At 39.4% G+C, this 12,110-nt stretch overlaps 1 protein-coding gene across 4 annotated transcripts in view; it reads right to left on the reverse strand.

Moving 5' to 3' along the window:
• ADCY9 (adenylate cyclase 9) overlaps positions 1 to 12,110 on the reverse strand; it is a 97,498-nt gene that overhangs the window by 18,073 nt on the left and 67,315 nt on the right. For all 4 annotated transcript variants that reach the window (XM_067306141.1, XM_067306140.1, XM_067306139.1 and 1 more), the window contains 3 exons: positions 6,017 to 6,176; positions 3,044 to 3,192; positions 31 to 72 (listed from right to left, as the gene is read on the reverse strand). In XM_067306141.1, coding sequence (XP_067162242.1) covers positions 31 to 72; positions 3,044 to 3,192; positions 6,017 to 6,176 — 351 coding nt within the window. The remainder of the gene's footprint in view (positions 1 to 30; positions 73 to 3,043; positions 3,193 to 6,016; positions 6,177 to 12,110) is intronic.

The following is a 12,110-nucleotide window of genomic DNA, read 5'->3' on the forward strand; positions in this document are numbered from 1 at the left end:
ATAAAGATGGCCATTTTACATAAAGCTTACCTGAAGTTCTGTGCCAAATCTGGATGAAAAGTTTCCACAGAGCTGAAATAAAAATGCATTGATATGAGAAGGAAAGTTTAAGCAATCAACAAAACATTTTGCCAGAGTTTCAGTTAGCATTTTAAACTTTTCTATTATGTAGACTGTAGGACCAATAATTGCAATTCACTTTTGATCAGCTTCAGTTAAACTTTGTTTCAGCATGATTTATCTGCACTTTTTGCCTTGGAAGACACTGTCAGGCCCAGAGATGCAAACACCTCTGCAGAGTAACTGATGATAATGCAGTCAAGATGATGTCTGGAACAAGTAATTTTTAAACAATTCAATCTTCCTTTGGACAAATGGAAAAGCAATTTAAGAACTCTAAAAAGCAGTTATGCCTCCATCCTGTCTGACCAACATAATACAAAGACGATAAAAGACGACAAATATAGAGCCTCTTTCTGAAAGTGTCATGACAGAAAAAATTGTTGAGATAAGTTTTGTGTTTATTTGCATTACAATTTCTCTACAGCAATCAAATATTAAAACTCTCAGCAGCAGTTGCTTCTGGAAAAAAAAAAAGTGAAGAAATGTGCAGAATGAATTTGCCTGTGATGCATAGAAAACTGCAATTACTACCATGACAAAAAATTTACTATTAAGCTAGTCAATAAAAGTTCTGGGACACGCTATTCAATGTGTATTATTTTCGTCCATGATCACTTCTACAAATCACTGTTTGTCAGGTCTGCAATTGGACAGCAGTATTACTTCAAATATTTATTTTTTAAGATGAAATTACAACATATTCTATGATTTCCATACTTAATGGTCCATTAATGGTCACCACTATTCAAACCACAGGACCAAATATGCTATCACTGGCAATGTCTCTTAAGACACTTTCTTAAAAATTCACACCACTCCTTTAGGAGTCAGTAAAAGCTGATGCTATGAATTGATACATAAGCAAGATCATTACCTCTCTGCTTGGGAACAGCCTTTCTCAGTCGCTTAAAATTGATATGAAGGAAAAAACCTAAGTTATCTAAAGTTTTGTGTCCTTCCCTATACACAAAGTCAAGATGCAGAGCTTACGCACAAGCTGATATGAAAACTGCACCTGCAATTTCTTCTAAAATTTTGACTATGAATAGGTAATTAGACTTAAAATTATGACACTAAACCTTCTGATTTTCTTCTGCAACAAAAATGCCTTTGATATGGATGCACAGAGGTCTGTTCAAACAATCACTCAAGAGAATGTCAACCACAATGATACATTTTTCATGCTTTAGCATGACAAATGCCTTTGCGTAGGCTTCCGGTACTACAACTGCATTAGATTAGCTTATTTTAAAAGGTTTGCAGTGAACCAGCATCTAGTTATGCCACAGTATCTCTACTGCAGACACGGTGGTATGCGTGTAGCTTAAGGAGCAGTGAGAACCTCTGCCTGGGGGAATTACAGAAGAGTAGATAGTGTCATGAAGGACCACCAAGGGTTTACTCTTCACTAACTGCCCTGAAAAGACAAACCTGCAGCTAACCTCTCAGTGAACCTCATGGCTGGAGAGACTTAAAGACAGTGAAACAGCGACAGTGTTACAAGGAAAAATTCAACAGGCCCCCATTGGGAGAGCGTCACTGACATAGTCAGAGGTGTCTGAGTAGCAACAAATTTAGCATACTGGAGGAGACACAATGTCAGTTAAGCTGGACAACTAAAACCTAGTGGACAAATCAAAGATGAGATAGGGGAGACATCCAGAAACTGAACACTACTTCCCCCCAGCTGAAGCTAGAAAGAGCTGTCCTGTACTCATTGCCCGAGTTCTCTGCTTAGAAACAAAAAAGATTTTTTATAGTCTAATGTGATCTACAACCCTTTTTCCAACTGACTCTAATTCCAAGTTAGTTTTTTTCAATGAGACACTCTTCTTCCTACAACCCTTAGAGCCACTTCTGACTTTTGGTCTGCACAGATGTTAAGGGGTATCTTTTATTCTCTTTCTCTCTCTCTCTTTTTAAAATTAGATCAAGATTAAAAGAGACCACTGCAAATATTTGAAGAGGGGCTTAAAAGCTAAATACTCGCACAAACCATGTATCTACAACCATTTTGTTTCTTTCATGCTTTTCACCATATGGCTCAGCAGGACTGAAGAAGGGTAAAAAGAATGGCTTTTGATAGGAACTACAATAATCTAGTATACAAAGTCCTTGCAAAGTCTACACTGTGGTAAGAGTGCCAAAGTTTTTATATCTTAAGTCCCTGAGAAGTGTAACCTGATTATAAAATTTTAACAGTAAGAGTGGACAGACGGCTGGAAGGAGTCCCTTGACTATCTTGGCAAGAAAATAGGAGGAGGATACTGCAAACAAGTTCTCCTATGGGGAAAACTGCTTATCAGAGGAAAAACTGAAAAGCCTTAAGGTTAATACAAAGCAACTGCATTAACTTGATTCCTCTAGTTACTGTCCTCCAGAATCTTCTCAAGAGGCAGAAAAGAGGGAGAGGAAACAGGCTATCAGACCCCTACTAAATTTGAGTATCTGTCTTCTACAGTGAAAAATTCCTTGAGGAGCAAGCTGGAAGAAAGATACATGGATCCTAAGGCCAAAATTAAATCTGGAGGAGCATGGGGGAACAACTGAAGAAGGGGTGGTGCCAAAGAGCACCACTAAGTACCTCTTTCTTAAGATAAGAAAGCAGAGGTTTCAAAACAGAAGATGAAAAGGAAATTCTTCTGAAGGTTTGATGGATATGCATAAGTATGCCCTAGACACACATCACTTGAAGACAGAGCATCATTTCAGAACAGATTACAGGAAAGGACCCCTCAGATATCACCCTGAAATCCTTGAATAAAGCAGATCTCCTCCCAAATCAATTTTTGAAGTTTGAGATACTGGAGAAATTCATGGTAGATAAAAAAAAAAGTCACGTGTTGGACTCTCACTTGGCAGATGAAGAAAACAAATAAAACCAAAACATGGTCTGTGAGTGCTAAGGTATGATGCTTACCTGTCTGGACACAAGGAGACGTAGAGCAGAATGAGAAGCACTGCTCCTACTACAGTTGCCAATAGAGATCTCATCCAGGAGCTAAGCTGACAGAAGTTACAGTACTGGACAATGGTGATCAGAATCGCACAACACATAAACATGGTATACTGCAACAAAGAGAGAGAGTGCAAGTTAGCGTCTTCTTGGTGACTGGAGCCCTTCTGTACATAAATGCCACCTTAAATAAAGGAACACGTGACATGAAAGAGAAGGACCTAATTTCCTCTGTATAAAATGCACATTAAACAATCCCACATACTCTGTGAGTTTCAGGAGACAGCACTTCAAGCTGGAGGTCTTCCTTTCAAAGAAGAAGAAAACTTGCAGCATAGATAGTTTGTCACAGTTTTCACTAGCTGGAGTTTTGTATGACCGCATTGCACAACTATTGTACTTTCAATACTTTCATCTTACCTTTGCAAAAAGCTCAGTGCCTCTTCCGATTAAAAAAAAAGAGGGTAAACATTCACGCTAACCTCCTCTCTAACTGTTTTAAATTGGACATCCAAACACCATTTGATAGAAAATGTGGAACACATTCACCCTAGAAACTTTGTGTAACTGCCCAGCCTTAAAATCTGTCCCAAATTCCTATCTCAGAAAACCTTCCCCTTCCAAATCTTTACTGGATAAATAAAAGGAAGTGCAGAACAGATATATTCCCCAGAATGTCTTAATCTCCCTGAGATACAATGGTGCAGTAGACAAAACTCTCAAGCTGATGTGCAAATTCTGATTGTATCAAGAATGTCAATGACAATCCAAGCTAAAACAGAGACTCCACAACTGCATTATAGAGCTCTGTTCTGTTTTAGCTACATACTGGATTTTACAGCATCAAAATGATCATTCTCCCTCTCTTCCATTTTGTATTTCTTTTACAGCTGGAGTAGAGAAACCGAAAATTAGAAATCCTGTAGCATAACAAATAAGCATGTGATTCAGAGGTAGAAACAATTTATCTATGAGAAAAAAAAAAACTTACATAATTTACCATTTTAAACCACAAGCACAGTTTTAATTAATGACTCATAAATGGATAAAATGAATTTCAGAAGTGTCCATAAAAAAACATAATTTAAACTTACTTTTTTTCCCCCATTTCAGGTCTCCTAAAGTGGCAGAGCACTGGTTCTCACTCCAAGTGATGCCCCAGCATGAAGCCAGCCTACAGAGGGTCAGTAAGTGCTGTGTTTTACTATGTATGCATGGCTTTGGAAAGTTTTTTTCATTGTTGTTGTTGTTATTTTTGTTTTTAATTATTTATATCCAGGGAGGTATAAAATGCCATGAATTAAAAAAAAACTTTGCAAAACCATGTCATAGTAAAATATGACACTTACCTGACCCTCTATAGACTGGTTCCATTTCCTAGAGCTCCATGATTGTTGAAACATCACTGAGCACAAGACGAGTTGGGACATCTCTTGGAGAGTGAGCCAACAACCCCACGACTCTGGAGGACCTGCAAGAGGAAAGAAAGCGAAGTTCATTCTCAGTTTTGTGATGAACACCACCATCTTACTGAAGCATTTGGACTAATAACCTGATGTGAAGAGATATTGAGATACACTTCTATAGTGGTTCTTCCTACTTTATTTTTAAATGCTTGGAGACATAATAAAGAATGGTGGTAAATGATATTATATAAAATGAACAAAGAAATTGGACACATCTGAAGGTTTTCAGCTCCCTTCAGTGTGAGGAAAACACTCCTACAATCAGTTAACTGGTGGTCATGAGGGAGGAAGGCTATTATTAAATTAAGAAATTTATAAAGGTTTAAAATATTTAACTTCAGTTAAGTTCACAAAGGGTAGAAGTTGTAAAATGATCTTAACATGGCATGCCAGAGAACCTCAAATCCAGTCCTCTCTGATTGTGAAAATTGTGGAATATATGTTTAAATCAGGAAGGACCACAAAACATCTGGTCCGCACATTCCCACGGACCGAACGCTTCCCAACACCCAAAAATAAACTGTGCACCGGTAATGTGTGATAGAAAGAATGAAGAAGATCTGGTCATTACCTACACCCAGGGGCCTGAAATAGCAAGAGATTTGTGAAATAGCATTCTCAGAAGATCCTGGAAAGGAATGGTCATACACTGTGCTACATTAGAGAAAAAAGAAAACAAAAGACAACCGCCCACCCTCCCCAAAACACCCATTTCTGTCAGTCTAATCCGGCTGGAAAATGCCATCTGACTCCAAATAGGGCAAAGACACGAACAGGACACTGTTCTGAGAACGTAATGTCTCTAGGAGCAAGAGTACGTCTCTAGCTCCAAAAAGCCAGTCATCCAGGAGACACTGGCTTGAGCATCAAATGCCCAGAAACCTGTAGCCCACGCTGGATTTCCTAACTGCAGGAGTTCTCTTAGTTATATTGCTCCTTTTTGTAAACTCAATCATTTCTATGTACTGAGAGCTCTCTCCCTGCTTTGAGTTTCTCCATCTAACACTGCAAAGAAAAAAGATCCACTGCTAATACTGTTCTTGCTGTTGAGATTTACTAATAAGCATTTTAAGTATATAAGTATACTTTTTAAGTATACAAAGCATCTCAGAGTACAAATTCTAACTCAAAAATCATAATAAATGCAATGAAAAAAAAATCCAAGATACACTATTTACAGTATCTAGAAAAAGCACTTGAAGAACTGTTTGTTCTGAGAAAAAATACATGTATGTATGGAGGCATTTATAGGTATATAAATATCCCTTTTCAAATGAGAGTTTTCAAAAAAGGAAGTGCCTATTTACATAAGAAACTATATATTTCATCATACACAAAAAAACCCACTTCTCTAAGAGATCTGTATCAAACAGATGCAGAACATGAGGGACGTAAAGGAAGAAGGCAGGCCAGCAACAATCTTTGTTAGATCCAAAAATGTTAAATTATGAAACAGAGTTCTACAACTTACATGTATATTTGTTTCAAAATCAGAGGTGAAGTGTGAAAAAACTGCAAGAGCTGGGAGAGAAACTAGGATTGCACCAAAAAAATGTCGAGGCAGCCAGCCAGATATCACCTCCAGGAGACGCTTCGTGCAAGCCATTACCTCCTCCAGAAAGAATGCCATTCTGCAACAAATCACAGCACAGACCTATGCATTAATTTTAGCGCATCGCTTCATACGTCTACATTTACCTGTAATAATGGAACTTTGAACCCTTCATTCAAGCTGTATGAACAACCGCCGCATAGCAGACAACGCACGACCTGTTGACGATTTTGGGAAACAATCCACGCTTGCTGAAAGAGGACCATTTGCTTGCTACAGTAAGGGGGTGTGACAAAAGGGGGGCCCGTGGGGTGGTGGGTTTTGAGGAAACAAACTGAAAGCACAATTTCAGTCACTTGGAAGGCAAGCGCACGAAAGACATCTCCCCATTCATAAATATTTAGCCCTAAATGGGGTGGGAGTTAAAGAGCTTGGTTAAAGTAATATCGCAAACATTTGAAAAGCGGGGCTGTACATCCTACTAACAGATTATCCATCCAGAGGCAGTCCAAATGCACGCATTTTTAACATTATAATGGAAACCAGTTCTCCCAGTCACAACCAACCTGACGGAAGCTCCCAGTTGAAATCAGACTCCGTTCCCTCTCGCCAGGGCACTGGAGGAGAGTGTGGGTCGCGAGCTGGCAGCGTCCGCAGCCGTCGGCGTGCGAGACGCGGCTGCGAGGAGCGCTCGGGGAGGCCAGCTGGCAGCTCGCACGCTCCTCCACTCGCCTGGTGGTATCTAGCACAGCATCCCAGCTGGCTTGGCACAAGGCAGCTGGGAAGAAATGGTTCTTGCCTCAAGCTGCTGGTAAAAGGGAGGCCCAAACCTGCGAAGTGCTGCAGGAGCCAGACAGAGAAGAGTTCTCGAGAGCAATTTAAAGGACATATTTCTTATACGAGAGCCTTTCTAATTGTTAAAATGAATAAGCAAAGGCCAAAGCGTGCTTAATGCTTGAGGACGCCACATATAAACCGTTATTTATCTATGGAAACTAATCCTCCGAAACATTACTCACGCTGGAAAAATTGCAGCTTCTGTTCAAGTTTCTTATTATTTTTATTAAGACATAATAAGGTAGTGTCATGCAGTGAACTTCCTACAAAGTGATTTCATTGCGGATGACTATAATTACCAGAATGTGCCCAGGCTTCTCATTGCTTTATCAGAGGATTCCTGCCTTTCTACGACTTCCCTAATGGACTTGAAAGAGAAAGTTTACTTTAACGCTCCAGGGGCAGGAGTGATCAGTGAAGTTCATCTATACTGCTACAAAGCACAGACGTTGTAACGGTGAACTACACCAGAGCTCAGATAGTAAATAATCACTATTTTTTGGACACTGTATTCGTCCAAATGGACAATGTATTGGAGAATGTATTTTCTGTATAGAACACACAGGGAATAGGAAATCACATACTTCAGAGTCGCCCAAATCATTCCCTAGTACACAAAATCAACCACTCATTTTTAAGATTTTCTTTAATACTTTTGTCTAAAATACAAACTATAATGCCAGATAAAAACCTAATACAAAACAGGGCAAATTTAAAGTTGCTTAGCTTAAATTTGTCACTATTTCCATCCCTTCCAAAAATGCATAAGTTTGTGAACGTTATTTTAATTCTCAGGTCTAGACTTCTGTGAATCTTGCGACCTCCAGCTTTCTTTGGAAGCTTCAAGAACTCTTCTTGTCTTTCAGTCCTAGTTTAATAATACTTATCTCCCCCCCCCTTTTTTTTAATCTGGGAATTATATTTAAATGTATGGGAAAAGACAAATTTGGGTAACAGCTTGGAAGACACTGTAATACAACAGTGGCCCACAAGAGGGTGCTAACAGATTTCTTAGCTCCTAGCTTAATGGATTGGCATTTAAATCAAGAAAAAAAAAAAGCTATATTATATCCTAAGAAGGAATTTCTAACACAGCATAGAAATAGAAAACCTGTACATAAAGCAAAATAAAATAAATTCAAAAGTTATACAGAGTAAGAACAGGGTTTTCTTAAGCGTTATATACTGTCCTAACGTAGCTGCCTCAGCCAAGTTAGTCCAGTATCGAGTACTTCTGAAAATGCCACCCAAGTTCATGCTGCTAAAAACAAAATTGAATTCTCCTAAAGCGTATGAATTAGGATTAGCATTTCCATGGCTAAACCGTGAGAAATGAGCCAGAAGTCAGGCTCCAGTACAGAATGCCCTGGGCTAAGTGACATACCGCAGCTCTGCCACGCCAGCTGCATGAGCAGACAGGATAGCTCAAATCCCTGCTGCAAATGCAAACCAGTGACACCTCTCTGCCCACGCTCGGTGTGATCTTTCATGTCATTCTCATGTAGGCTGGCACAGAAAGCAGTTCTGGGGCATGCAAAGTGTGACAGATACCCAGTGCAACTCATGTCTCTCACCCCAACCTACACAGGGACTAGATGGTGCAGAAAGTTTTTTTTTTGCCAAGCCTCCATGCCAGGACAAATTCTTTCGGGAACTATAGCAACAAATCCATCAGCAAACCTGATCAGTTAATCCTGTGATGAGGACACTTCTTTATTTAGGCAGCTGAGTGTTTGAAAAAGCTAGCACAAATTCCAGAACAACTCCACATTTCTCAGTGATAATGTTTACCTTCTTGCACTGACTTCTTTTCAGTCCAGGATTTATTGCAAGACTCTGCACTCCAGAGCTGAAATGACTGAAATCCCATCCTTCACAAAACAGCAAAAGGCTGCGAATACGGCAGCAACTCTCCCATCACAGGAAGCAAGAACCGCATTAAATCCAGACAGCAGTGAGAGCTGCAGACAGATTTAATGGCTACAGGGCAGCGTCAGTAAATAATGCAGTGTCAGTGGGTAGCTCAACAGGGCTTAAATGCTAAAGCATCTAAGATGTTTACACAAGCTGTAGTTCAAATTAGTAACTTTGACATAAATGATTAATGGAGAATGGAGAATGTTACCGTCATTTCTGTATTTACTGGCAGTTTAAAATCAATTCCCATATTTCAAATCAAAAGCTTTTGGCATAGCAACAATTTGGTGGGATATTAAATACCAAAGCCACAGATGTTAGAAATAAATAAAAGCAAAGAGAATACACTGTCTTCCCTTGCATCAATACACTATATAAGTCACGTTGTTAACAGAGATGCTTCATTTAGCTCTAGCTTCAGCAAGCAATCTCTACTGAAGGATGCCATCAAAAGCAATGCATTTTATTTAACGCTCTTCCTTCTAACAAGTTTTACTCCAGAGCAAGAACTAGATGCCAGACTACCTAGTTAAAAATCCTGGGCAGATATCTTTTACCTGTATCCTTGCAGAAGCATTCCTAAGGATCCCAAGTGAAATCTCGCACCTTATCATATGGTCATTGACATTTCCCAAGACATTTTTATAATACCTGAACTTTAAGAGCTCTTACACTTCAACTAAACTCATGAAAGTCAAAGCAGTCATATTTCAAGTGGGCACATGGACATTCTTTGCGTTTTAGTCACAGGTCTGGAGAGGACATATTCCACATGCTTACAAATTAAGCACCATCTTTTGCATGCAGCTTTATAATAATTAATTTAAGAGTGGCACTTGTGATAATAGTGGGAGCTTCATTTATAGATACTCCAGTAAGTTATTATCAGACACTTCAGAGAGGAAACAAAATATGCTTCTCCCTTCTAAGCTTTGCCCCATTAGGACTTCAACTATATTAGACTTAAAAGTTCTAACTTATTTCTTATTTTATAGACAGTTACAGTTTCACCTCTCCCATTATTTGAGCTGGACTAAAGGTCTCAGCCACAAGAGCTGCAGTGAGTACTTCCTCATTTGACTACTGGATTTAATTAGAAGTTAGACTGATTTAAAGAGAGGGTGTTTCGCATCACGATAATGAAAATACAATGAGCAACTTAGGCAAGAATTTTCTGGTCCCAAAATAATCCTTTCCTGAAATTCTGGGATTGTGCCCAGCATTGTAGTCCAATCTCCACCCTTCAGATATCTCTGTGGTATTCTGGGATTGTCATTTGGGATGACATTTCTGCACGGGAAGTTCTGCGCTCTGCCTGTGTATAACTAGTGGTCAAAGTGAGCTGGTATATGCTGGTATGCCAAATAGTCCTCAAAAGAAGCTTTTTGCTTTGCTCCATGGAAGCGAGATGGAACAAGGGCATAACAGTATGTCTGTCCTCCTAATGCTGACCTTCGCTATACTTAAATAGTGGAAAAACAGAACAGTCTGTAAAGCCATGGCCTGGGGATATACAAAATAGTGTACGACTTAAACAGTTTGAATTTAATGTAGCCAACTAAGCACACTTATGGCAAGACCTTTCTTCATTAGCACAGAGTGGGGAAGGGGAAGGCTGTTACGCGTGTACATAAATGCGTGCCATGTGGTGCAGAGACAGGAGTGGCCCGAAAGCATATTTATTTACCATAAAATAAATACATAGCATTAATCCAAAAAGAAAAAAAGTCCCCAAACCAAAACCCAACACAAATACCAGTTCCCACTAACCGAAGTCCCGCAAAATAAACCCATCACATTTAAAACTGGGAGTCTACTAAAGAGCTGCTGAGACTTTCATCTACAAAGAGTGTTCTTTTACTGTGAGTGGTACGAGGCTCTTTTTAGGAAAGTATCCTGGGTAAGATCTACTCAGATCTGAGATGATCCTTTTTTGCACTTTAGAGATTTAGGTCAGTGTTAGATGCAATGGTCAGAGGTAAACCAAATACAAATTACATCGCATTTACCAGAGGAAAGATCACGAATGTGAGTCTGCACTAGTAAGGTTCTGAGAATCAACTTCTTGTAACTTTGTAGTAAATACCGAGTGACTTGGAGACGCTTCTCCCCCACCAAAAGAAAGGAAGGCCACATCTCACGCTTGCCTCAGGCTAAGAGCATGACCGGGGCCCCAGGAGGAACTCGATTCCTATGTCCACGCTCCTCAACTGCAAGTCTGATGGAGGGCAGAGAAGGGCAGTGATCATTTATGCCATCCAGCAATGCTTTTTCCCAGACTAACCATGAGAATTTGTGGGGTCTTGAGATTCCCAGTCATCCCAGACTCTGATGAACGCAGGCCGTGCTGGTAACCATAGGTCACCCGCGGTGGTAGTAGCTGTGCAGGAATTGCAACGTTTCCTACCTGCCTAAACTTCCTTCGAGTGTCCTTTAGGATAAAGCCAGTCTTTCTTGCTGTCAACACATTGTTTATTGAAAATCTATTATTATTACGCTAGATGGGACTACCTAAGTTTTGATGGTTGTCTACAGGTGTTCTCCAAAATAAGAGGCTTCTCAACTTGTTTTTTCAAATCAGAATAAAGCATGAAAGAATGATTAAAATTTTCAAAAATATTTGAGACTTAGGAGTAACCTTAGTTTGTAAATCCTACTGACTTTAAATGAGGCATCCAGGCTGGTTTAGAAAGTAAAATTCAGGCTTTAAGCTGTAGTCTCATACAAATATTAGAAATATTAGTGGCAAAACCAAATACTGTTAAGAAAACATTATCGAGCCACTTAAATTCACCTTGGCAATGCTCCAGGCTCACTATCAGAGAGCATGGCTCTCAGCGACATAGTGGTGCAATGAATCTAAACCTCTCTGCAGCCACACACAATCCAGAAAGACAAAACTGCTTTGCAAACTCCTGATTACATAAATAACATATTGAAAACAGCATTTTCTCTCCTTCTCCTTAAGAAACCCCTGAACCAGCAATTACAGAAGAGCACTGAAGTAAAAGCTTACCTACCTACTTATAAACATTTCTCAGATTATAGCATTAATTTTTGATAACCATGTGGAAAAAGAAAAGGTAAATGCAAAGATAGTAGCACGCATCATTGAAAAAAAAAAGAAAGAAAAATAAATTGAAAAATACTAAAACTGGGTATTTTGATAAGGTGCCTGCAAGGTGAAAGAACATTAATTTTCTCTAAACATAGCTGCACAGCAGAAATCAGCTTTGCTACAAAGTGCCGGTTGAGCTGC

The sequence above is a fragment of the Apteryx mantelli genome, chromosome 16 (genome assembly GCF_036417845.1).
Source record: "Apteryx mantelli isolate bAptMan1 chromosome 16, bAptMan1.hap1, whole genome shotgun sequence".
NCBI classification, from domain to species: domain Eukaryota; kingdom Metazoa; phylum Chordata; class Aves; order Apterygiformes; family Apterygidae; genus Apteryx; species Apteryx mantelli.